The sequence below is a fragment of the Hemitrygon akajei genome, chromosome 9 (assembly GCF_048418815.1).
Source record: "Hemitrygon akajei chromosome 9, sHemAka1.3, whole genome shotgun sequence".
Lineage (NCBI taxonomy): Eukaryota > Metazoa > Chordata > Chondrichthyes > Myliobatiformes > Dasyatidae > Hemitrygon > Hemitrygon akajei.
The window spans coordinates 167,614,860-167,637,860 of NC_133132.1; the positions used below are offsets into that span (position 1 = coordinate 167,614,860).

The following is a 23,001-nucleotide window of genomic DNA, read 5'->3' on the forward strand; positions in this document are numbered from 1 at the left end:
CTCCATGTTGACAAATACAACGCCATGCAAAAGTCTTAGGCAGCCAAGCAATATTTATATGCCAAAGTCTTTTGCACGGTACTGTTTTCAAAGAAGTGTATTTAACACTTGGTGTCTACATTATTTTTCATTGGAGCATTCAAAATTTGAGTCACTTTATGTGTGTGATAAACCTGATTCTGATATGGGTCTCTATTGTGGACTGAGAGTGGGAAGAGGGCAGGGAGAGGGGAATCATGGTTGGCAAAAGGGGAAAGGAGAGGCTTCCTTTTGTTATTTTAATTTATTGCAAGACCGAATGCAACAGGAAGATATTACTCATCTAATGGCATTTTGTTTTTGTTTTTAGGGATACCTGGTAGTCCAGGAATGCCTGGATTACCTGGCCTCAAAGGAGATCCTGGAGAACGTGGCCCACCCGGGTTTTCTGTCAAGGGACAAAAAGGATCATGGGGTAAGTTATTGTTTCACCATTATCCTGCCGTTATTATTCAAGCCTTAGCACATTAATGGCCCGATTCATTTTTATCAGGGAATTGCAATTCTCCAAAAATGATGATAAAGGATGTAATTTTATTTTCAGCTGCCCTTCTAAGAAGATGCTAACTAGAGTCAGGCATGAATAGTTTGAGCCCTTCACCACTTCCACTTATCACCTACCAGCTTCTTACTTCATTTTCCCCACCCTTCCTTCCCCCTCGCCTGGTCTCACCTATCACCTGCCAACTAGTACTCCTGCCCCTCCTCCCACCTTCTTTTTCTTCCCTCTTGCCCCTTCCTTTCCAGTCCTGATGAAGGGTCTCAGCCCGAAACGTTGACTGTTTATTCCCCTCCATAGTTTCTGCCTGATCTGCTTCAGCATTTCGCGTGAGTTGCTCAGGATACTCAGCATTTGCAGAATCTCTTGTGTTGATAGACAGTCTGAGTTTTTCTTTAACCTAGGGTGGACGGCATCTGAAACTAGAAGACATGGGTCTCTGCTGAGGTGCTGCTTATATGGAACAAGCTGCCAGAGGAAGTGGTGCATGCAGACACAATAACAGTGTTTAAACAGCTTTTGGACAGGGACTTGGATAGGGTGGGAGTCAATGGGTTTAGCCTAGTCTGTATGGGTGAATTGGGCTAAGGGCCTCTTTGATCTCTACAACTGTGTTTTCTATCACTTTTATTACATGAAATGAAAGAATGAAGGAACATATCACATAAATAAGTTATTATCAATCTCATTTCCCTTCTCATCACCCTCCATATCAGTAATGATCTTTCAAGAATCAGTAGATTCTGGAATGGTTCCGGAAGACTGGAAAATTGCAAATGTCACTCCACTCTTCAAGAAGGGAGAAAGGCAGAAGAAAGGAAATGATAGGCCAGTTAGTCTGACCTCAGTGGTGGGGAAGATGTTGGAACCAATTATTAAGGATGAGGTTTCGGGTACTTGGAGGCACATGATAAAATAGGCCGTAGTCAGCATGGTTTCCTCAAAGGAAAATCTTTCCTGAACAACCTGTTAGAATTATTTGAAGTAACAAGCAGGGTGGATAAAGGAGAATCAGATGATGTTGCATACATGGATTTTCAGAAGGCCTTTAAAAAGATCTTAACAAGCTATAAGCCCTTGGAAATACAGGAAAGATTCTAGCATGGATAAAGCAGTGGCTGATTAGCAGGAGGCAAAGAATGGGAATAAAGGAAGCCTTTTCTAACTAGTGGTGTTGCACAGGGGTCTGTGTTGGGACCGATTCTTTTTGCGTTATGTTAGTGATTTGGTTGATGGAATGATTGCAAAGTTTGAAGCCGATATGAAGATAGGTGGAGGGTTCTGTAGTATTGAGGAAGTAGAGATGCTCAGGGGCAGGAATGGTTACTTAGAGTGCCAGGCTTTAAATGTTTCAGAAAGGACAGGGAGGGAGGCAAAAGAAGTGGGACGGTGTCATTGCTGATCAGAGATAGTGTCACGGCTGCAGAATAGGAGGAAGTCCTAGAAAATATAGAAAATGTAGAAAACCTACAGCACAATACAGGCCCTTTGGCCCACAAAGTTGTGCTGAACATGTCCCTACCTTAGAAATTACTAGGGTTACCCATAGCCTTCTATTTTTCTAAGTTCCATGTACCATGTACCAAGTCATAGAGGGATTGTCTACTGAGTTTCTGTGAGTGGAAGTTAGGAACAGCAATAACTTTACTGGGTGTTCTTTATAGACCACCCAATAGCAATAGGGACATTGAGGAGCAGATAGGGAGACAGATTCTGGAATGGTGCAATAATAACAGGGTTGTCGTGGTGGGATATTTTAATTTCCCAAATATCGATTGGCACCTAATACCAGTTTGTTAGGTGTGTTCAGGAAGGTTTCCTGACACAATATGTAGATAAGCCTACAAGAGGAGAGGCTGTACTTGATCTGGTATTGGGAAATAAACCTGGTCAGGTGTCAGATCTCTCAGTGGGAGAGCATTTTAGAGATAATGATCACTATTCAATCTCCTTTACCATAGCATTGGAGAGGGATAGGAACAGACAAGTTAGGAAAGCGTTTAATTGGGGTAAGGGGAAATATGAGGCTATCAGGCAGGAACTTGGAAACATAAATTGGGAACAGATGTTCTCAGTTCTCAGTTCAGTTCAGATGTTCTGACAGAGGTGTACAAGATATTAAGAGGAATAGACAGAGTGGATAGTCAGCGCCTCTGCCCCAGGGCACCACTGCTCAGTACAAGAGGACATGGCTTTAAGGTAAGGGGAGGTAAGTTCAAGGGGGATATTAGAGGAAGGTTTTTTACTCAGAGAGTGGTTGGTGCATGGAGTACACTGCCTGAGTCAGTGGTGGAGGCAGATACACTAGTGAAGTTTAAGAGATTACTAGACAGGTATATGGAAGAATTTAAGGTGGGGGTGGTTATATGGGAGGCAGGGTTTCAGGTTAGCACAACATTGTGGGCTGAAGAGCCTGTAATGTGCTGTACTATTCTATGTACTTCTATGTTCTATGTTCAGGGAAATGTATGGCAGAAATGTGGCAAATGCTCAGGGGATATTTACGTGGCATTCTGCATAGGTACATTCCAATGAGACAGGGAAAGGATGGTAGGGTACAGGAACCGTGGTGTACAAAGGCTGTTGAAAATCTAGTCTAGAAGAAAAGAAAAGCTTATGAAAGGTTCAAAAAATAGTTAATGATAGTGATCTAGAAAATTATAAGGCTATCAGGAGGATTTTAGGAATGAAATTAGCAGAGCCAGAAGGAGTCATGAGATGGCCTTGGCGAGCAGGATTAAGTAAAACCCCAAGGCATTCTACCAGTATGTGAAGAGCAAGAAGATAAGATGTGAAAGAATAGGACCAATCATTGAGACAATGGAAAAGTGTGTATGGAACCAGAGGAGATAACGGAGGTACTTAATGAATATTTTGCTTCTGTATTCAATACAGAAAAGGACCTTTGCATGATCTTGCATCATCAATGGGGATGAGGGTAGGTCCAGAAGATTGGAGGGTTGCAGATGTTGTTCCCTTATTCAAGAAAGGGAGTAGTAGCCCAGGAAATTGTAGACCAGTGAGTCTTACTTCAGTGGTTGGTAAGTTGATGGAGAAGATCCTGAGAGGCAGGATTTATGAACATTTGGAGAGGCATAATATGATTAGGAATAGTCAGCATGGCTTTGTCAAAGGCAAGTCGTGCCTTACGAGCCTGATTGAAGTTTTTGAGGATGTGACTAAACACATTGATGAAGGAAGAGCAGTAGATGTAGTGTATATGGATTTCAGCAAGGCATTGATAAAGCACCCCATGCAAGGCTTATTGAGAAAATAAGGAGGCATGTGGATCCAGAACTGGCTTGCACACAGGAAGCAAAGAGTGGTTGTAGACAGGTCATATTCTACATGGAGGTCAGTGCCTAGTGGTATGCCTCAGTGAACTGTTCTGGGACCCCTTCGCTCCGTAATTTTTATGAATGACGTAGATGAGGAAGTAGAGGGATGGATAAGTAAATTTGCTGATGACACAAAGGTTGGGATGTTATGGATAGTGTGGAGGGCTGTCAGAGGTTACAGCAAGATATCAATAGGATGCAAAACTGGGCTGAGAAGTAGCAGATGGAGTTCAACTCAGATAAGTGTGATTTTTGGTAGTTCAGTTCATTTTGGTAGGTCAAATATGATGGCAAAATATAGCATTAATGGTAAGACTCTTAGCAGTGTGGAGGATCAGAGGGAGCTTGGGGTCCGAGTCTATAGGACACTCAAAGCTGCTGTGCAGGTTGACTCTGTGTTTAAGAAGGCATATGGTGCATTGTCCTTCATCAACCGTGGGACTGAGTTTATGAGCGGAGAGGTAATGTTACAGCTTTATAGGACCTTGGTCAAACCCCACTTGGAGTACTGTGCTCAGTTCTGGTCACGTCACTACAGGAAGGATGTGGAAACTATAGAAAGAGTGCAGAGAAGATTTACAAGGATGTTGCCTGGATCGGGGTGCATGCCCTATGAGAATAGGTTGAGTGAACTTGGCCTTTTCTCCTTGGAGAAACGGAGGATGAGAGTTGACCTGATACAAGTGTATAAGATGATGAGAGGCATTGATCGTGTGGATAGTCAGAGGCTTTTTCCCAGGACGGAAATGGCTATCACGAGAGGACACTGTTTATAGGTGCTTGGAAGTAGGTACAGAGGAGATGTCAGGGGCAAGTTTTTTACACAGAGGGTGGCGAGTGCGTGGAGTGGGCTGCCATCGACTGTGGTGGAGGCAGAAACAATAGGGTGTTTTAAGACACTCCTGGATAGGTACATGGAGCTTATAAAAACTAGAGGGCTATGGGTAACCCTCGGTAATTTCTAAAATAAGTAGATGTTTGGCACAGCATCGTGGGCCGAAGGGCCTGTATTGTGCTGCAGGTTTTCTAGAGAGGCTACAGAAGAACTTAGATAGGTTAGGAGAATGGGCAAAGAAATGGCAGATGGAATACAGTGTTGGGAAGTGTATGGTCATGCACTTTGGTAGATGAAGTGAAAGGGTTGACTATTCTCTTATTGGAGAAAAAATACAAAAATCTGAGGTGCAAAGGGGTTTAGGAGTCATTGTGCAGGATTCCCTAAAACTTTCACTATTCTTCACTATCCTTGGTTGGTGCGGCTGTAACGAAACCCAATTTCCCTCGGGATCAATAAAGTATGTCTGTCTGTCTGTCTGTCAAAAGTTAATTTGCAGTTTGAGACTATGGTGAGAAAGACAAATACAATGATGGCATTCATTTCATGAGGACTAGAATTTAAAAGCAAGGATGTAATTTTGAGACTTTATAAAGTCATTGGTGAGGCCTCACTTGGAATATTATGAGCAGTTTTGGGCACCTTATCTTAGAAAGAATATGCTGAAACTGGAGACGTTTCGAAGAAGGTTCACAAAAATGATTCCAGGATTGAATGGCTTGTCATATGAAGACTGTTTGATGGCTCTGGACCTGTATTCGCTGGAATTCAGAAGAATGAGGGGTGACCTCATTGAAACCTACTGTACCTAATAGTGAAAGGTCTTGATAGAGTGGATGTGGAGAGGATGTTTCCTATGGAAGGAGTGTATAAGACCAGAGGGCACAGCCTCGGCATAGAGGGGTGTCCTTTTAGAATGGAGATGAGGAGGAATTTCTTTAGCCAGAGAGTGGTGAATCTGTGGAATTCTTTGCCACAGGCAGCTGTGGAGGCCAAGTGTTTATGTATATTTAAGGCAGAGGTTGATAGATTCTTGATAGGTCAATGCATGAAGGGATATGAGGAGAAGGCAGGAGATTGGGGCTGAGAGGAAAATTGGATTAATCATGAGGAAATGGTGGAGCAGACGTGATGGGCTAAACGGCCGAATTCTGCTCCTACATCTTATGGTGTTATGGTCTCATGGTCATATATTGATAACTTACACCAAGGAAATAAATGCATTTCCCTTGAAAAGAAACATAAAATATATCTTCAACAAATGTCATCTACTACCTCAGACTCATTTGTCTCCTTTGGAGACGGTTCAATGTTCCCAGTCCCCTGCTGAGAAAGCATGTTTTTTTTTTATTGTATGTAAACTTTCTCAAGGCTTAAGGAATTTGTCCTTATTTTGTTTAAGATACCATTCTTGTATTTTTAATAGCTTGCCATTTTGGCAATTCAGTTATACATTTCTGTTATTTTGAAGATTTATAGATTCTTCTAAATTTCTTTTCTCCAGTAGAAATAAGCTCAAACATTTCTTCCATCTTGCCAAAGCTTCTTAAATCATTTCTATTTTACACACACACGCCCACAGCCACACATGTGCACACACACGCGCACAGATATGAACACACGCACAGACACGAACACTCAAATACATAAGCACATACACAAATTCGAAGACATGCACACACATAGACACATACATACACACACATGCACATTCATACACACACAGACGTACAAACGCTATTCTAAGATATAATAATTACACACATATGCACAACATACCACACAATTGCCCCATTGTACACCTTTACTCTTATCAGTCACCATCTGTGTTATCTACCATTTGTGGCTTCTTAAAGTTATAGATTTCCTTCTATTAATTACTTACAAAGTCTTTCTATTAATTAACAACTGTCCAATTAATTTATATAATTCACTCTGAATACTCTCCTTCAGTTCTTTGATTCACAGCTGTCTAAATTCCCCACACTACAAGATTCAAAGAACAGATCCCAATGGAACTTATTACATTTTCCCAGCCGTAGCAACTTCTACTGGTCACAACCTCCTGTAAACCTGTTAAGAAAAAGATTTCTGATTTAATCCCTGAACTTTAGAATTCCATCCTAAAGCACCATTTTCTTAAATTCCTTTTGAAAATCCAAGTAACTTGAAATTATTTGGTTGTCTTTCAAAGAATTCCAAAAGATTTTTGATGTCAAGGTTATGCACGTTCCACAAATGGATCACCTGACAGACCCTGATTCCTAACCTACAAGTGAAAATCCAAAACTTTATTGTCATAAAAATTAAATTTGTTCTGCTTAGTTTTATTAACAAGTAGTCTTAATTAAAGGCAGAAAGAATTCTGTACTCACTACAAAGGAGAACAGAGTTCAGCTTCACGTGACCCTGATTGGAGCCGGTGGGGGGGGGGGGGGGGCTAAGCCGGTGCTACATCTTGCCCAAGGGTGACCTGTAGGCTAGTGGAGGGAAGGAGCGTCCTGCGCCGCCTTCGGCAGAGACGTACCTTCACACTGCCACCCAACAGTGCTGACATATACATACTGTCCTTTGATAATAAAGTTACTTTGACCTTTCAACTTTGAGCTCAGAAACTGCATTGCTGAACCAGTTATAGAGTCGGAGTTATTCAGCTTGGAAACAGGCCCTTCAGCCCGACCTGTCACTTCTGACCACTGATCCCACAATCCCTCAAAGCTCCCCCTCCCCAAACCAAATGCTTCTTTAATGAGATTTGGAATGACATCAAAAACCTTGACACGCTTCTTTGTCAAAGTGTGGTGGAGAGTACATTGACGAGCTGCATCACAGCCTGTTATGGAAACACCTTGAGCAGAAAATCCTACAAAAGGTCATGGATTCCGCCCAGTACATCACGGGCAAAGCCCTCCCAACCGATGGACACGTCTATATGAAACACTGTTGTAGGAAAGCATCAGAGATCCTCACCACCCAGCCCATGCTCTTTTCTCACTGCTGCCATCAGGTAAAATCTCAGTGTTGTATATGGTGACATACACGTACGCTGACAATAAATTTACTTTGAACTTTGAAAATATTGTAATTGCACCCAACTTGACTACATTCTTTGGCAGTTTCTTCTAGGTACTCATCACCCTCTGTGTACAGAGGTTACCCTCAGGTCTCTTTGAAAGCTCTCTCCTCTTATTTTGTATGTGTGACCTCTCATCGTTTTGGAAAGTTCAAAGTAAATTTTATTATCAGAATACATACACATGTCACCACATACAACCCTGAGATTTTTTTTCCTGTGGGCGTACTCAGCAAATCTATAGAGTAGTGACGATAACAGGATCAGCGAAAGATCAGCCAGAGAGCAGAAGACAACAAACTCTGCAAATGCAAATATAAATAAACAGCAATAAATAATGAGAACATGAGATAATGAGATAAAGAGTCCTTAAAGTGAGATCATTGGTTGTAGGAACATTTCAATGAATGAGCAAGTGGGTGTAGCTATCCCCTTTTGTTCGAGAGCCTGATGGTTGAGGGGTAGTAATTGTTCCTGAACCCGGTGTTGTGAGTCTTCAGGCTCCTGTACCTTCTTCCTAACGGCAGCAGTGAGAACGGAGCATAACCGGAGTGGTGAGGGTCTCTGATGATGGTGGATGTTGCTTTCCTATGACAGTGTTTCATGCAGATGTTATCAATGGTTGGGAGGGCTTTACGCACAGTGGACTGAGCCGAATCTACTACCTTCCTTTCAGGGGCATTAGTGTTTCCACACGCGGCTGTGAGCAGTCAGTCAAATACTGTAATATGTTGAAGCTCTAGAATGTTTCCAAGTAAATGATGAGTGCATTGATTACTTAATTAATTACAGGGTATTTCACAGTTATAGTACATTACGGTATAAGTTGTCAGTGTTTCAAGTTACGACACTGTTACAGATTTTAACAATTAACACAGAAAGGAAGTCGATAGCTCATTGTTAATAAACAGCCGGCCGCTGAATGCCAACACTGTAATATGCATTTTACTTAAAAACATTTGAAGTGCCGCATAGTTTTCGGGCAGTGTAAATTTTCCCGCTCAGAGCAATGGCTGCTTCATGCAGCTGTAAAAAATATTCAAGGGAACGTTAAGATGGGCTTGGAGGGTTAAGGGCTGAACGTGGGCACTGGGTCTAGCAGGGACCAGCTGGGCCGAAGGTCAGCTTCCATCCTCTATGACGCTATGCCTCTGCAAGTTATTTGGCAATGCAGATCGTGAGCTGGTGCTGGGAGCACAACTCTGTTAGTGACTACATCCCCTTCCTGCTTTTAATTAAAACCATTCATTAATTTTTTTAAAAACTAAGCAAATCAAATAAAAATTTTATGACAAGGAAGTTTTGGATTTTCATTTGTACTTTGGGGTCAGTAGTTCAGAAATATTGAAGATCCAGATCTAAAATCATGTAACGCTCCTGAAATCCCTGATGTTTCATTTTTCACTGACTGTGCAGCTGGCCGATCAAGTTTTGACTTTCTGATCAAAGGTCAAAGTAAACTTATTATCAAAGAACATGTACGCCACCAAAATCAACCCTGAGATTCATTTTCTCGTGGGCATTCACAGCAAAACCAAGAAACACTTTAGAATCAATGAGAGACTGCTCCCAACAGGACAGACAAACAATGTTCAAAAGACAACTAACTGTGCAAATACGAAAGAAAACCATGGTAATAATAAAAATATAAATACAGAACCCATAAAGAAAACTGTACTGTGCCAAAGTCCTTGGCACATATGTATATCTAGAGTGCCCAAGACTTTTGCTAGGTACTGTTGTAATTTTATGTTTTGCACTGTACTGCTGCCGCAGAAGAAAATAAATTTCATGACATATGTGAGTGATGATAATCCTGATTCTGATATGGGTCTCTATTGTGGACTGAGTGTGGGAAGGGGAAAGAGAGAAGAGAATCAGGGTTGGGAAAAGGGGTAGGGAGAGGGGAAGCACCAGAGAGACATTCTGTAATGATCAATAAACCAACTGTTTATTGTTGACGTGGATAAGCTTTTTCCATTGAGAGTAGAAGAGATTCAAACAAGAGGGCATGAGTTGAGAGTTAAGGGGCAAAAGTTTAAGGGTAACACGAGGGGGAATTCCTTTACTCAGAGAGTGGTAGCTGTGTGGAACGAGCTTCCAGTAGAAGTAGTAGAGGCAGGTTCGGTATTGACATTTAAAGTAAAATTGGATAGGTATATGGACAGGAAAGGAATGGAGGGTTATGGGCTGAGTGCGGGCCAGTGGGACTAGGTGAGAGTAAGCATTCGGCACGGACTAGAAGGGCTAAGATGGCTTGTTTCCGTGCTGTAATTGTTATATGTTATATGGTTATGTGGTTTAGAATCAAATGAATTTGCCCGGTCTCTCAGGGCTGAATGTGTCTGCACCCATACCAACCCGCACCCCGGCTTTCTTTCCCTGCCACCTGTCCCACACCCCTCCTGTGACACTCCATCCTTGCCATTCCCAACACCCTTTACTCCTGCCAGATTTACAAACTCACTCTCTGCTCCACGTTGAGAAATACAGTACTGTGCAAAAGTCTTAGGCAACCTAGCTCTATATATATATGTATGTACATATATACTGTGTACTGTGTATACATGATTTTGGTAATTATTAAAGCATTCTATTCTCATTAACATTTCTTAATTTTTGCTTATACCATCGGAAGCAGAAATTCAAACTCAGCTTACAATTTTGTACATGTTATAATTTGTCTTACAAAGGTCGCAGAGGTGAAAGAGGAAGAAAAGGAGAAAAGGGGGAGAAGGGTGCTGTTGGTGAGTACGGAGCAGAAATGCCCTTCCCATTGCATTGCACTGAGGTATTGTTTGGATGTTAGGACTCAGAGCCAGCTACGAAAGCTATCAGATGTACGTTGACAATTTTCTCAAAGGAGCTTCATTTATTCACAACTCGCTGACAGTTGCAGTCGGGCCAAATTCTTTCTGTGGAGAAGCATTCATGTTGCTCCAAGACCAAAAAATGTATTAAAACATAACTCGAGCTGCTTTCCCTGTGGTGCCTTTTGAATAAAGCCCATGAAAACCTGTATGGTTCACATCGTTGTTGTTGTTTTTACCTAAACATTTTAAAGATTATGTTTAAACTACAAATACTTGCAAGAGTACGAGGGATCGTGAAGTGATGGTGAACTGCTCAAGTGTGTGTGCATCTTGCTCATTCTACTCTCTTCATCTGGGCGACCGCCGCTATGACTGACATTCTCCAGATGGTTGACAAAACTGTTTCTTTCACTTCTTTTACGTCTTCTTCTTTGTTTAAATGTGGTTCTGGCACTGTTGGAGACTGGGATCTACAGTCTGATGGTGTGATTGAATGATCTGGCGCTTTACTGTCTCCAAGAAGAATCCAGGAGGCGAGAGGCCTTGAGGCCAAGAAGCTGAGAGGTGGGCCAGGAGCCCCTGATCGTAAACACAAAGTATACTGCAGATGATTGACTGCATTTCAGACAATTTTGCTGATTAGAACATTGGGGAAGATTTAAACGTTGAGGCGAGTGTTGAGGACGAGTGAGTGTTCTGCACCTTCTTCCAGTCTCTTGCTCGCTGCAGCCAGAGGAAGGTGTCTGTACGTGACGGCCTCTGTTTCTCTCTCCCTGTCACTCACTACCCCAGAGGGAAGGTCTCTGCATTCGAATAATCTCTCTCTCTCCCTCAGTGCTGTCGGAGGATGGTACCAGAGTTGTGGGTCTGTGGTTTGTGGTTTGGACTGCAGTTCCCGGTCGCTCTTTTTTCTGTTACTATTTTGGGTGACTTTGAATCAGGGTGGCCTGCAAATAATGCACATGAGCTGAACTGAATATGAACTCTTTGATTTTGTGTTTTATCTTCTGTGATTTCCCTCATTCTTTCCTTTGGCTTTTTAGCGATTTGTTTACTGCACGTGGGGGGTGGTGTTGATGTTTTTTCTTTGAATGGGTTCCATGTTGTTTCTTTGTTCCATAACTGTCTGTGGGAAGACAAATGTCAGGGTTGTATGCTGCATACAGACTTTGATAATAGATGTACTTTGAATCTTCTGAATTTTTCAAAACATTCTACGTATGTGCATGTTCTATACATTGTTCAGCAAACCGTTTATACAGTCTATGTACTGCGTGTATATATACAACCTCTACTGTTTTTGTATTTTCAAAATGAGTAATTCATCATGCTATGAAGGCCTTCTACTGGTTGGGGTCAACCATGGATGTTGCACCCCGGTTGTTTGTGTTGAAGTTGATACACAAGCCTGGGCAGTACAATATGGAGAGCAAGCTGTCGCCCATGTAGCAGACTCCCTCCTCCAGCAGCTGATGAATCCAAAGGAACGGCAGAGCCCAATTCAGTTTGGTACTTGTGGTGTTGCAAGAGTTTTCAGTCAGTGTTGAACTCAACTTAGGGCTGTCCAGGGGATTCCAGCTCCAGATATCTTCTTTTGGGTTTACTTCTGAACCCTTCCCCATGAGTGGGTACAGCCACAAGGCAGCAGAGGTTTGAGATCAGAGTTTTCCTTCTCCTAGATGAGGTGCCAGCCATGGCTGACGAGACCCATCTGGCTGAATTCTTCATTTTGCTTATAGATGTAACATAGTTGTATTTATCAAATGTGCCTTGAAATGTGCTGTTGGTGTCAAGGCCCAATGGAGTCCCAGCATGTGCTGGGGGCAGCCCCCAAGTGTCACTGTGCTTCTGGCACCAACGTAGCATGACCACAACTTCCTAACCCTCTCCCATACGCCCTATGAGCGTGGGAGGAAACCGGAGCACCCGGTCATGAGGAGACAAGCCACTTACAGACAGTGGTCAGAAGTGAACCCCAATTGTTGGCGCTGTAAAGCGTTGTTCAAACCACAACGCTACCTTGCCGCACAATATTGTTACAGGTATTCTACGTCTTCTTGCCCTTGAGTTAAAAGGGATTTCAATTCTTCAGATATTGTAGTACTAGACCTAAACAATTTCAGCATATTGGCTTCTGGGCAACTCCTTCGAAATCCCCTTCTCATAAGAATCATTGTGAACCCTTTAAAAAGACCCAGCTGACCATTTCCAACACCATCAAGATATTTCTGGTGATTTTCCACTACAATTTGTTAATGTTTTCATGTTTCCTTCCTCAATAATTGTTTCCAATTTCCCAGTACTGATTGTAGTTTATTTGTGCCTACTTTTAGATTTAAGATAAATTACTTCGTTTTATACAAGTGCATACTCGTCTCCTTTGAGCTTTGCTCGTGTATTTTTGGTCACTTAAACACTTCTAACATTTGAAGATTTTCTCCTTTAGTATTTGTGGGTATTAGTTCATCAAGATTTCATACATAGGATACAGAAGTGGGCTGAGAAGTGGCAGATGGAGTTCAACCCAGAGAAGTGTGAGGTGGTTCACTTTGGAAGGACTATTCTAAGTTCTATGTTCTAAGATTGCATTGACATGGACAACAATCTATGCATTCTAGTATTTTGTTCATTGTTACCGGAAATGTATTTGGTAATGATTTCATACACAATATAGTGATGTGAATACAGATATGTATATTAATTATCAAATATTACTGATACTCCTGAACACCATTCTACTGTGTATTTCCAAATGACAGATTGAGTTTGATGAAAATCTTGGCTCATCCTAACATTACAATTAGAAATCTAAGGTGGATTCCCCTTCCTCCAGCCCTTTATCTCTTTCACCAGTCTACTTCCCAGCTCTTCACTCCACTGCCTCCTCCTCTCCCGGTCTCACCCATCACCTGACACCCTGTGCTTCTTCCAGTGCTCCTCCCACCTTCCTACTCTTCCTCTCCGGTCCTGATGAAGGGTCTCAGCCCGAAACATTGATTGTTTGTTCTTTTCCATGGAGGATGCCTGACCTGCTGAGTTCCTCCAGCATGTTGTGTGTGTTGCTCTGGATTTCCAGCATCTGCAGATTTTCTTGTATTTTTTTTTTGCCCACTGCTTGATTTGCTGACACCTTGTAATCACCATGTAGTCGAACAATTAGGCCCACATTAGGTACTACTAATGTTACTCTGGCTTGTCTGTATTATACTATAAGACCATATGATATAGAGGCAGAATTAGGCTATTTGGCCCATCTAGTCTCCTGTGCTATTTCTTCATGGCTGATCCATTTCTCTCTCAGGCCCGTTCTTCTGCTTTCTCACTGTATCTCTTCATGGCCTAACTAACTCAGAATTTATCAACTTCTGTCTTAAATATACTGAATAAATTGGCCTCCACAGCCACCTGTGTCAACGGATTCCACAGATTCACCACTCTCTGGCTAAAGAAATACCTTCTCATCTCTCTTCTAAATGGACATCTCTCTATTCTGAGGCTGTGTCCTCTTTCTTCTAATTTATCTAACACCCAGTTCTCCAATGAGACGCATTGGGGCTTACGGTGTTTGGTTCCGTATTTTGTTCATTTTCCTTTCCAATTCTCCAGAAAGCTAGCATCCAAGGAACTTCGGTAGTGCTGGACTAGCAGATTTTCTGGATTATTACCCATAAATCGACATACTTTGTGTTGGAGCTGTGCTGGTTGGAGTGGACAATTCGGAGGGGAGGAGATGGGACAGAGGAGTTCCGATGCCCTTCCAACTTACCCGGGTGTGAGGGAGGATTGTGGGGGAGGATTGTGAGGGAGGATTGTGAGAGAGGATTGTGGGGGAGGATTGTGAGGGAGGATTGTGGGGGAGGATTGTGGGGGAGGATTGTGAGGGAGGATTGTGAGGGAGGATTGTGGGGGAGGATTGTGGGGGAGGATTGTGAGGGAGGATTGTGGGGGAGGATTGTGGGGGAGGATTGTGAGGGAGGATTGCTCTATGCGCCAAGCTGATTTGGTGAAGTTCAGGACAGCTTCTTCGGCAGCGAAATCCAGGTCCAAAGCGAATCGCTGAGTGATGTGTTCTAAGCCTGGAGCGATCTGTGGCGGCAAGGCCAGGGTCCTAATGCAAGGTACAGTACAATCTAAATGCTGGTACAGATAGGCTGGAAAGGCAAGGTGTTGAGAGTCAGGCAAAGTTGGATGACTCTGAGCACTGAGCCAGTTCGGAGAGGTTGAGACAGCTTCTCTGGCAGCAAAAACTTGGCCTGGAGTGATTCGCTGCAGTGGGGCACAGTTCCTAGTGTGAGATCCAGACAAGTTAAATGGGACCCAGATATCCTGTGGCCTCCTCTCTCCATGATGCTTGGTCTGAGAGACTGCCTTCAGCTGCTGTGCTTCGTGTCTGAGAACTCTGCTAATATGATGAACTGAATACCAAGGCTTGGGGCCTACTTCATGCTGCTCTTGGGATTTGGATCTAAGGACTCAGTTTGGTTCAGAATGCTGTTGTTGTATCACTTCTATTGTTTACATGATTTGTTATGGGTTTTTTTTCTCTTTCTCTGTGGGCACTGGGGCAGCCTGGATTGGAGAGCATGTCTTGTGAGAATGGGTTAGGGCTTCTCTCTTTGGAGTGAAGGAGAATGAGATGTGACCTGACAGAGGTGTACAAGATGATAAGTGGTATAGATCCAGTGGACAGCTGAAGGCCTTTTCCCAGGATGGAAGTGGCTACTACGCAGGGGCATAACTTAAAGGTGATTGCAGGAAAGTATACAGGACAGGACATTGGGGCTGAGAGGGAAATGGAACAGCCATATTGAAATGGTGGAGCAGACTCGATGGGCCAAATGGACTAATTCTCCTGCTCTATCTAATGATCTTATGGGATGTCAGTGATATGTCCTTTACATAGAGGGGGTGTGATAAAAGCACTGCCAGGGGTGGTCGTAGAGGCAGATACAGTGCCTACGAAAAGTATTCAACCCCTTGGAAGTTTTCATGCTTTATTGTTTTACAACATTGAATCATAGAGGATTTAATTTGGCTTCTTTGACACTGATCAATAGAGAAAGACATTCATGTCAAAGTGAAAAAAAGATCTCTACAAAGTGATCCAGACTAATTACAAATATCGTCCTCGTGGCTATCCCTCGAGGTCAAGGATGATGGTCTTCATTCCGTTTCCAAAGAGTGAAGACGCCTGTGCGTGTATTTGTTTAAAGTATACTTGATGTTGCACTCCAAGAAGCACACGATACTTCACAAATCAACCAACTGATTCCAATGGCATGGAAACTATGATGATTGGAGCTGTTGGATTTGTTTCAGCCTTCATCCGCCTTCACAGCTGTTGAGTTTGAAGTAACTTCGTCCACCTGTTCCACCGTTGAGGTCTTGGTTGGATTGTTCTTTGTCAGGGACCTCACCCTCGACCTTACCGTCATGGGTGACCCTACCAGGAGCACAGCTCCAGACAGCATCACTCTCGGGATCCCAGGACAACACAAGCTTCTCCACCATGACAAGGTGACAATCCACGGAGAAGAATTACAAATATAAAACACAGTTAAAAGTAGAGTTAAGTCAATCATCAAGAAATGGAAATATGGCACAGATGTAAATCTGCCTAGAGGAGGCTGTCCTCAGAAACTGAGTGACCATGCAAGAAGGGAGCCAGTGAGGGAGGCCACCAAAAGACATATGACAACTCTGGCAGAGTTACGAACTTCAGTGTCTGAGATGGGAGAGACTGCGCATACAACAACTGTTACCCGGGTGCTTCACCAGTCACAGCTTTATGGGAGAGCGGCAAAGAGAAAGCCACTGTTTTAAAAGTAACTCACATGAAATCTTTGCCAGAAGGAAACCAGCTGGAAGAAGGTTCTATGGTCTGATGAAACCAAAATTGAGCTTTTTGGCCAACAGAATAAACACTATATTTGGTGTAAGCCAAACACTGCACAAAATCAAAAATACACCATCCCCACCATGAAGCATGGTGGTGGCTGCATCATGCTGTGGGGATGTTTCACTGCAACGGCCCCTGGAAGGCTTGTGAAGGTAGAGGGCAAAATGAATGCAGCAAAATTCAGGGAAATCCTGGAGGAAAACCTGATGCAGTCTGCAAGAGAACTACAACTTGGGAGAAGATTCGTTTTCCAGCAAGACAATGACAGACTGACAGACAGACATACTTTATGTCTGAGGGAAATTGGGTTTCGTTACAGCCGCACCAACCAAGACTAGTGAAGAAATATAGCAATATAAAACCATAAATAATTAAATAATAATATGTTAATCATGCCAAGTGGAAATAAGTCCAGGACCAGCCTATGGGCTCAGGGTGTCTGACACTCCGAGGGAGAAGTTGTAAAGTTTGATGGCCACAGGCAGGAATGACTTCCTATGACACTTAGTGTTACATCTCGGTGGAATGAGTCTCTGGCTGAATGTACTCCTGTGCCTAACCAGTACATTATGGAGAGGATGGGAGTCATTGTCTAAGATGGCATGCAACTTGGACAGCATCCTCTTTTCAGACACCACCGTCAGAGAGTCCAGTTCCACCCCCACAACATCACTGGCCTTACAAATGAGTTTGTTGATTCTGTTGGTATCTGCTACCCTCAGCCTGCTGCCCCAGCACACAACAGCAAACATGATAGCACTGGCCACCACAGACTCATAGAACATCCTCAGCATCGTCCAGCAGATGTTAAAGAACCTCAGTCTCCTCAGGAAATAGAGACGGCTCTGACCCTTCTTGTAGACAGCCTCAGTGTTCTTTGACCAGTCCATTCGTATCCCCAGGTATTTGTAATCCTCCACTATGTCCACACTGACCCCTTGGATGGAAACAGGGGTCACCGGTGCCTTAGTCCTCCTCAGGTCCACCATCAGCTCCTTAGTCTTTTTCACATTAAGCTGCAGATGATTCCACTCGCACCATGTGACCTCAAGCATAAAGCCAAAGCTGCATAAGAATGGCTTAAAAACAAACAAAACTAATGTCCTGGAGTGGCCAAGTCAGAGTCCAGACCTCAATCCAATTGAGAATTAGTGGCTGGACTTGAAAAGGGCTGTTCAGTCATGATCCCCATGTAATCTGACAAGAGCTTGAGCAGTTTTGTAAAAGAGAATGGGGAAACATTGCAATGTCCAGATGTGCAAAGCTGTTAGAGACCCATCCACACACTCAAGGCTGTAATTGCTGCTAAAGGTGCATCTGCTAAATACTGGCTTGAAGGGGGTAGTTATGCAATCAATTGTTTTGTGCTTAATAATTGTAATAAATTTTGACCAATTTGTAGAAATTTGTTTTCACTTTGACACAAAAGTCTCTTTTTCTGTTGATCGTTGTCAAAACCCCCAAATTAAATCCATTGTGATTCAATGCTGTAAAACAATAAAACATGAAAACTCCTAAAGGGGATGAATACTTTTTATAAGCACTGTAGATTAGAGACGTTTAAGAGTATCTTGCTTAGGCATATGGATGATAGAAAAATGAAGGGCTATGAGGGAAGGAAGGGAAAGATTGATTTTACAGTCGGCACAACACTGTTGTAATGTTCTATGCTCTATTTATGCTTCTACAATAATGTCCCCCCCCCCCCCCACCTATTGTGACACCACATTCTGGCCACTTACCACACTCTGTGTAGAAAAATAAAACAAAAATGTGTAAGATGCCTCACACATCTGCTTTAAACTTTTCTGTTCTAACCATAAACCTATGCTCTCTTGCAGTTGGTACTTCCACCCTGGAAAAAAGACTCGACTACCAATTCTACCCATGCCTCTCATAACTATATAAATTTCAGTCAGATCTTCCCTCAGCCTCTGAAGCTCCAGAGGACCAATCCACATTGTCCATCCACACCTTCTAACTAATGCCCTCTGATCCAGGCAACATCCGAGTGACACTGTGTCCAAAGCCTCCCCATCCTTCTTGTAATATGACAACCAGAAATCTACACAATAGACCCAACTTTTATAGAGCTTCTACTTTTTACATTCTGTATTAAATTAATTCTGTAATTAAACGAGCAGGACAGACAAAGGAAAATTGGTGGATGTTGTGTACTTGGATTTTCTGAAGGCCTTTGACAGGTGCTGCACATGAGGTTGCTTAGCAAGGTAACAGCCCATGATATTACAGGAAAGATTCTAGCATGGATAGAGGATTATCTGACTGGGCAGGAGGTAGATAGTGGGAATAAAGGGAGCCTTTTCTGGTTGCCTGCTAGTGACCAGTGGTGTTCCACAGGAGCTGGTGTTGGGACTAACTCTTTTTACGTTGAATATCAATGACCTGGATGATGAAATTGATGGCTTTGGTTGCCAAGTCTGCAGATGATACTAAGATAGGTGGAGAAGCAGGTAGTGTTCAGGAAGCTGGGAGGCTGCAGATTAGGAGAATGAGCAACGAGGTAGCGGTTGGAATACAGTGTAGGGAAATGTATTTCCTTCGGTAAACAGAATAAAAGAATAGACTATTTTCTAAACAGAGAGGAAATTCGAAAATCTGAAGAGCAAAGGGACTTGGAAATCCTTGTGCAGGATTCCCTTAAGATTAATTTGCAAGGTGAGTCTGTGGTGAGGGAGGCAGATGCGATGTTAGCATTCATTTCATGAGGAGTAGAATATGACAGCAGGAATGTAATGCTGAGGCTTTATAAGGCACTGGTGAGGCCTCACTTGGAGTATTGTGAGCAGTTTTGGGCTCCTTATCTTGGAAAGGATGTGCTGATATTTGAGAGAGTTCAAAGGAAGTTTATGAAAATTATTCCAGGATTGAAGGGGTTACACTGGAGAACAAATTGTTTTGACAGTGTTGCTTCCTCAAATTTTTTTTTGTTTATGGTAGACTGTTTGAAGCCAAACACAAAATAATTTCAGACAACTTATATCACATAGGAATTTGAAGAAATAGGAAATTATCTTTTATTGAATATAATGAATTTAATTGCATAATGGTGTTGATGCTTTGCAATAGTTCAACAAAGCTAAACATGTTTTATTAATGATTTTCATTTGTACTCAGTGTCTGAGGCTTCTCACATGTGTCCAACAATAATCAGCCAGCATTGATGGATTCCAGTTGCCCTGATACTGTTTCTCCATGACTGCAATGTCTTGGTGAAACCTTTCACCGCACTTGTCACTGACAGCGCCAAGATTTGCAGGGAAGAAGTCTAAATGGGAATGTAGAAAATAAATCTTTAGTGACATGTTGCACTTCATGGTTTTGTATGCTTAAAGCATGTTGTCAACCAGCTGCACGTAGTTTGCTGCTCTGTAGTTGCCAAACAAATTTTCAACAACATATTTCAATGCCTTCCATGTGATTTTCTCCAGTCCCACTAGAAGCTCTAGAAACTACCTGTCATTGATGACCTGTTTAATTTGTGGACCAACAAAAATGCCTTCCTTAATCTTGGTATCAGTTATTCTGGGGAAGAAGTCTCAAATATTGAAATCCTTCACGGAAATCTATAGCCCTTCTAAAACCTGTCCTGCCGTGTATTATCCACCCTGCCTAAGCATGCCTGGACAAGATAGAAAACCTTTCAGCTTACATTGTTGGCAATATTTTAATTGACTTGAATTATGAATTGACATAACAAATATGGGCGATTTCAAAAACTGGTGCCTGGTAGTGAAATTTCATGGTGGTTTTCACGATCAGCAGCCCAAAATCCATAAGATGCACCCAAAAGTATTCTGGAAGCAAAATCTTTGTTGTCTAATGTTATTATAGAAACATAGAAAATAGGTGCAGGAGTAGGCCATTCGGCCCTTCGAGCCTGCACCACCATTCAGTATGATCATGGTTGATCATCCAACTCAGAACCCTGTACCTGCCTTCTCTCCATACCCCCTGATCCCTTTAGCCACAAGGGCCATATCTAACTTCCTTTTAAATATAGCCAATGAACCGGCCTCAACTGTTTCCTGTGGCAGAGAATTCCACAGATTCACCACTCTCTGTGTGAAGAAGTTTTTCCTCATCTCGGTCCAAAAAGGCTTCCCCTTTATCCTTAAACTGTGACCCCTCGTTCTGGACTTCCCCAACATCGGAAACAATCTTCCTGTATCTAGCTTGTCCAATCCCTTTAGAATTTTATACGTTTCAATAAGATCCCCCCTCAATCTTCTAAATTCCAGAGAGTATAAGCCTAGTCGATCCAGTCTTTCTTCATATGAAAGTCCTGCCATCCCAGGAATCAATCTGGTGAACCTTCTTTGTACTCCCTCTATGGCAAGAATGTCTTTCCTCAGATTAGGGGACCAAAACTGCTCACAATACTCTAGGTGCGGTCTCACCAAGGCTTTGTACAACTGCAGTAAAACCTCCCTGCTCCTGTACTCAAATCCTTTTGCTATGAATGCCAACATACCATTTGCCTTTTTCACCGCCTGCTGTACCTGCATACCCACCTTCAATGACTGGTGTACAATGACAACCAGGTCTCGTTGCACCTCCCCTTTTCCTAATCGGCCACCATTCAGATAATAATCTGTTTCCCTGTTCTTGCAACCAAAGTGGATAACCTCACATTTATCCACATTAAATTGCATCTGCCATGAATTTGCCCACTCACCTAACCTATCCAAGTCACCCTGCGTCCTCTTAGCATCCTCCTCACAGCTAACACAGCCGCCCAGCTTCGTGTCATCCACAAACTTGGAGATGCTGCATTTAATTCCCTTGTCTAAATCATTAATATATATTGTAAACAACTGGGGTCCCAGCACTGAGCCTTGCGGTACTCCACTGGTCACTGCCTGCCATTCTGAAAAGGACCCGTTTACTCCCACTCTTTGCTTCCTATCTGCCAACCAATTCTCTATCCACATCAATAACACATCAATGTATTTGGGTGTAAAGCACCCAATACTGTGTGCTTTAAGTTTGCACACTAATCTCCTGTGTAGGACCTTGTCGAAAGCCGTTTGAAAATCTAAATATACCACATCCACTGGCTCTCCCCTATCCACTCTACTAGTTACATCTTCAAAAAATTCTGTAAGATTCGTCAGACATGATTTTCTTTTCACAAATCCATGCTGACTTTGTCCGATGATTTCACCTCTTTCCAAATGTGCTGTTATCACATCTTTGATAACTGACTCTAGCATTTTCCCCACCACCGATGTCAGACTAACTGGTCTATAATTCCCCGGTTTTTCTCTCCCTCCTTTTTTAAAAAGTGGGACTACATTAGCCACCCTCCAATCCTCAGGAACTAATCCAGAATCTAAGGAGTTTTGAAAAATTATCACTAATGCATCCACTATTTTTTGGGCTACTTCCTTAAGCACTCTGGGATGCAGACCATCTGGCCCTGGGGATTTATCTGCCTTTAATCCCTTCAATTTACCTAACACCACTTCCCTACTAACATGTATTTCCCTCAGTTCCTCCATCTCACTAGACCCTCGGTCCTCTACTATTTCCAGAAGATTATTTATGTCCTCCTTCGTGAAGACAGAACCAAAGTAGTTATTCAATTGGTCTGCCATGTCCTTGTTCCCTATGATCATTTCACCTGTTTCTGACTGTAAGGGACCTACATTTGTCTTGACCAATCTTTTTTTTTTCACATATCTATAAAAGCTTTTACAGTCGGTTTTTATGTTCCCTGCCAGCTTTCTCTCATAATCTTTTTTTCCTTTCCTAATTAAGCCCTTTGTCCTCCTCTGCTGGACTCTGAATTTCTCTCAGTCCTCAGGTGTGCCGCTTTTTCTGGCTAATTTGTATGTTTCTTCTTTGGACTTGATACCATCCCTAATTTCCCTTGTCAGCCATGGGTGCACTACCTTCCCTGGTTTATTCTTTTGCCAAACTGGGATGAACAATTGTTGTAGTTCATCCATGCAATCTTTAAATGCTTGCCATTGCATATCCACTGTCAACCCTTTAAGTATCATTTGCCAGTCTATCTTAGCTAATTAACGTCTCATACCTTCCAAGTTACCCTTCTTTAAGTTCAGAACCTTTGTTTCTGAATTAACTATGTCACTCTCCATCTTAATGAAGAATTCCACCATATTATGGTCACTCTTACCCAAGAGGCCTCGCACGACAAGATTGCTAACTAACCCTTCCTCATTGCTCAATACCCAATCTAGAATGGCCTGCTCTCTAGTTGGTTCCTCGACATGTTGGTTCAGAAAACCATCCCACATACATTCCAAGAAATCCTCTTCCTCAGCACCCTTACCAATTTGGTTCACCCAATCTATATGTAGATTGAAGTCACCCATTATAACTACCGTTCCTTTATTGCACGCATTTCTAATTTCCTGTTTAATGCCATCCCCAACCTCACTACTACTGTTAGGTGGCCTGTACACAACTCCCACCAGTGTTTTCTGCCCCTTAGTGTTATGCAGCTCTACCCATA

At 42.6% G+C, this 23,001-nt stretch overlaps 1 protein-coding gene across 1 annotated transcript in view; it reads left to right on the forward strand.

Moving 5' to 3' along the window:
- scara5 (scavenger receptor class A, member 5 (putative)) overlaps positions 1-23,001 on the forward strand; it is a 161,190-nt gene that overhangs the window by 95,928 nt on the left and 42,261 nt on the right. The window contains exons 6-7 of the mRNA XM_073057455.1: positions 350-454; positions 10,478-10,531. Of these exons, the coding sequence (XP_072913556.1) occupies positions 350-454; positions 10,478-10,531 (159 nt within the window). The remainder of the gene's footprint in view (positions 1-349; positions 455-10,477; positions 10,532-23,001) is intronic.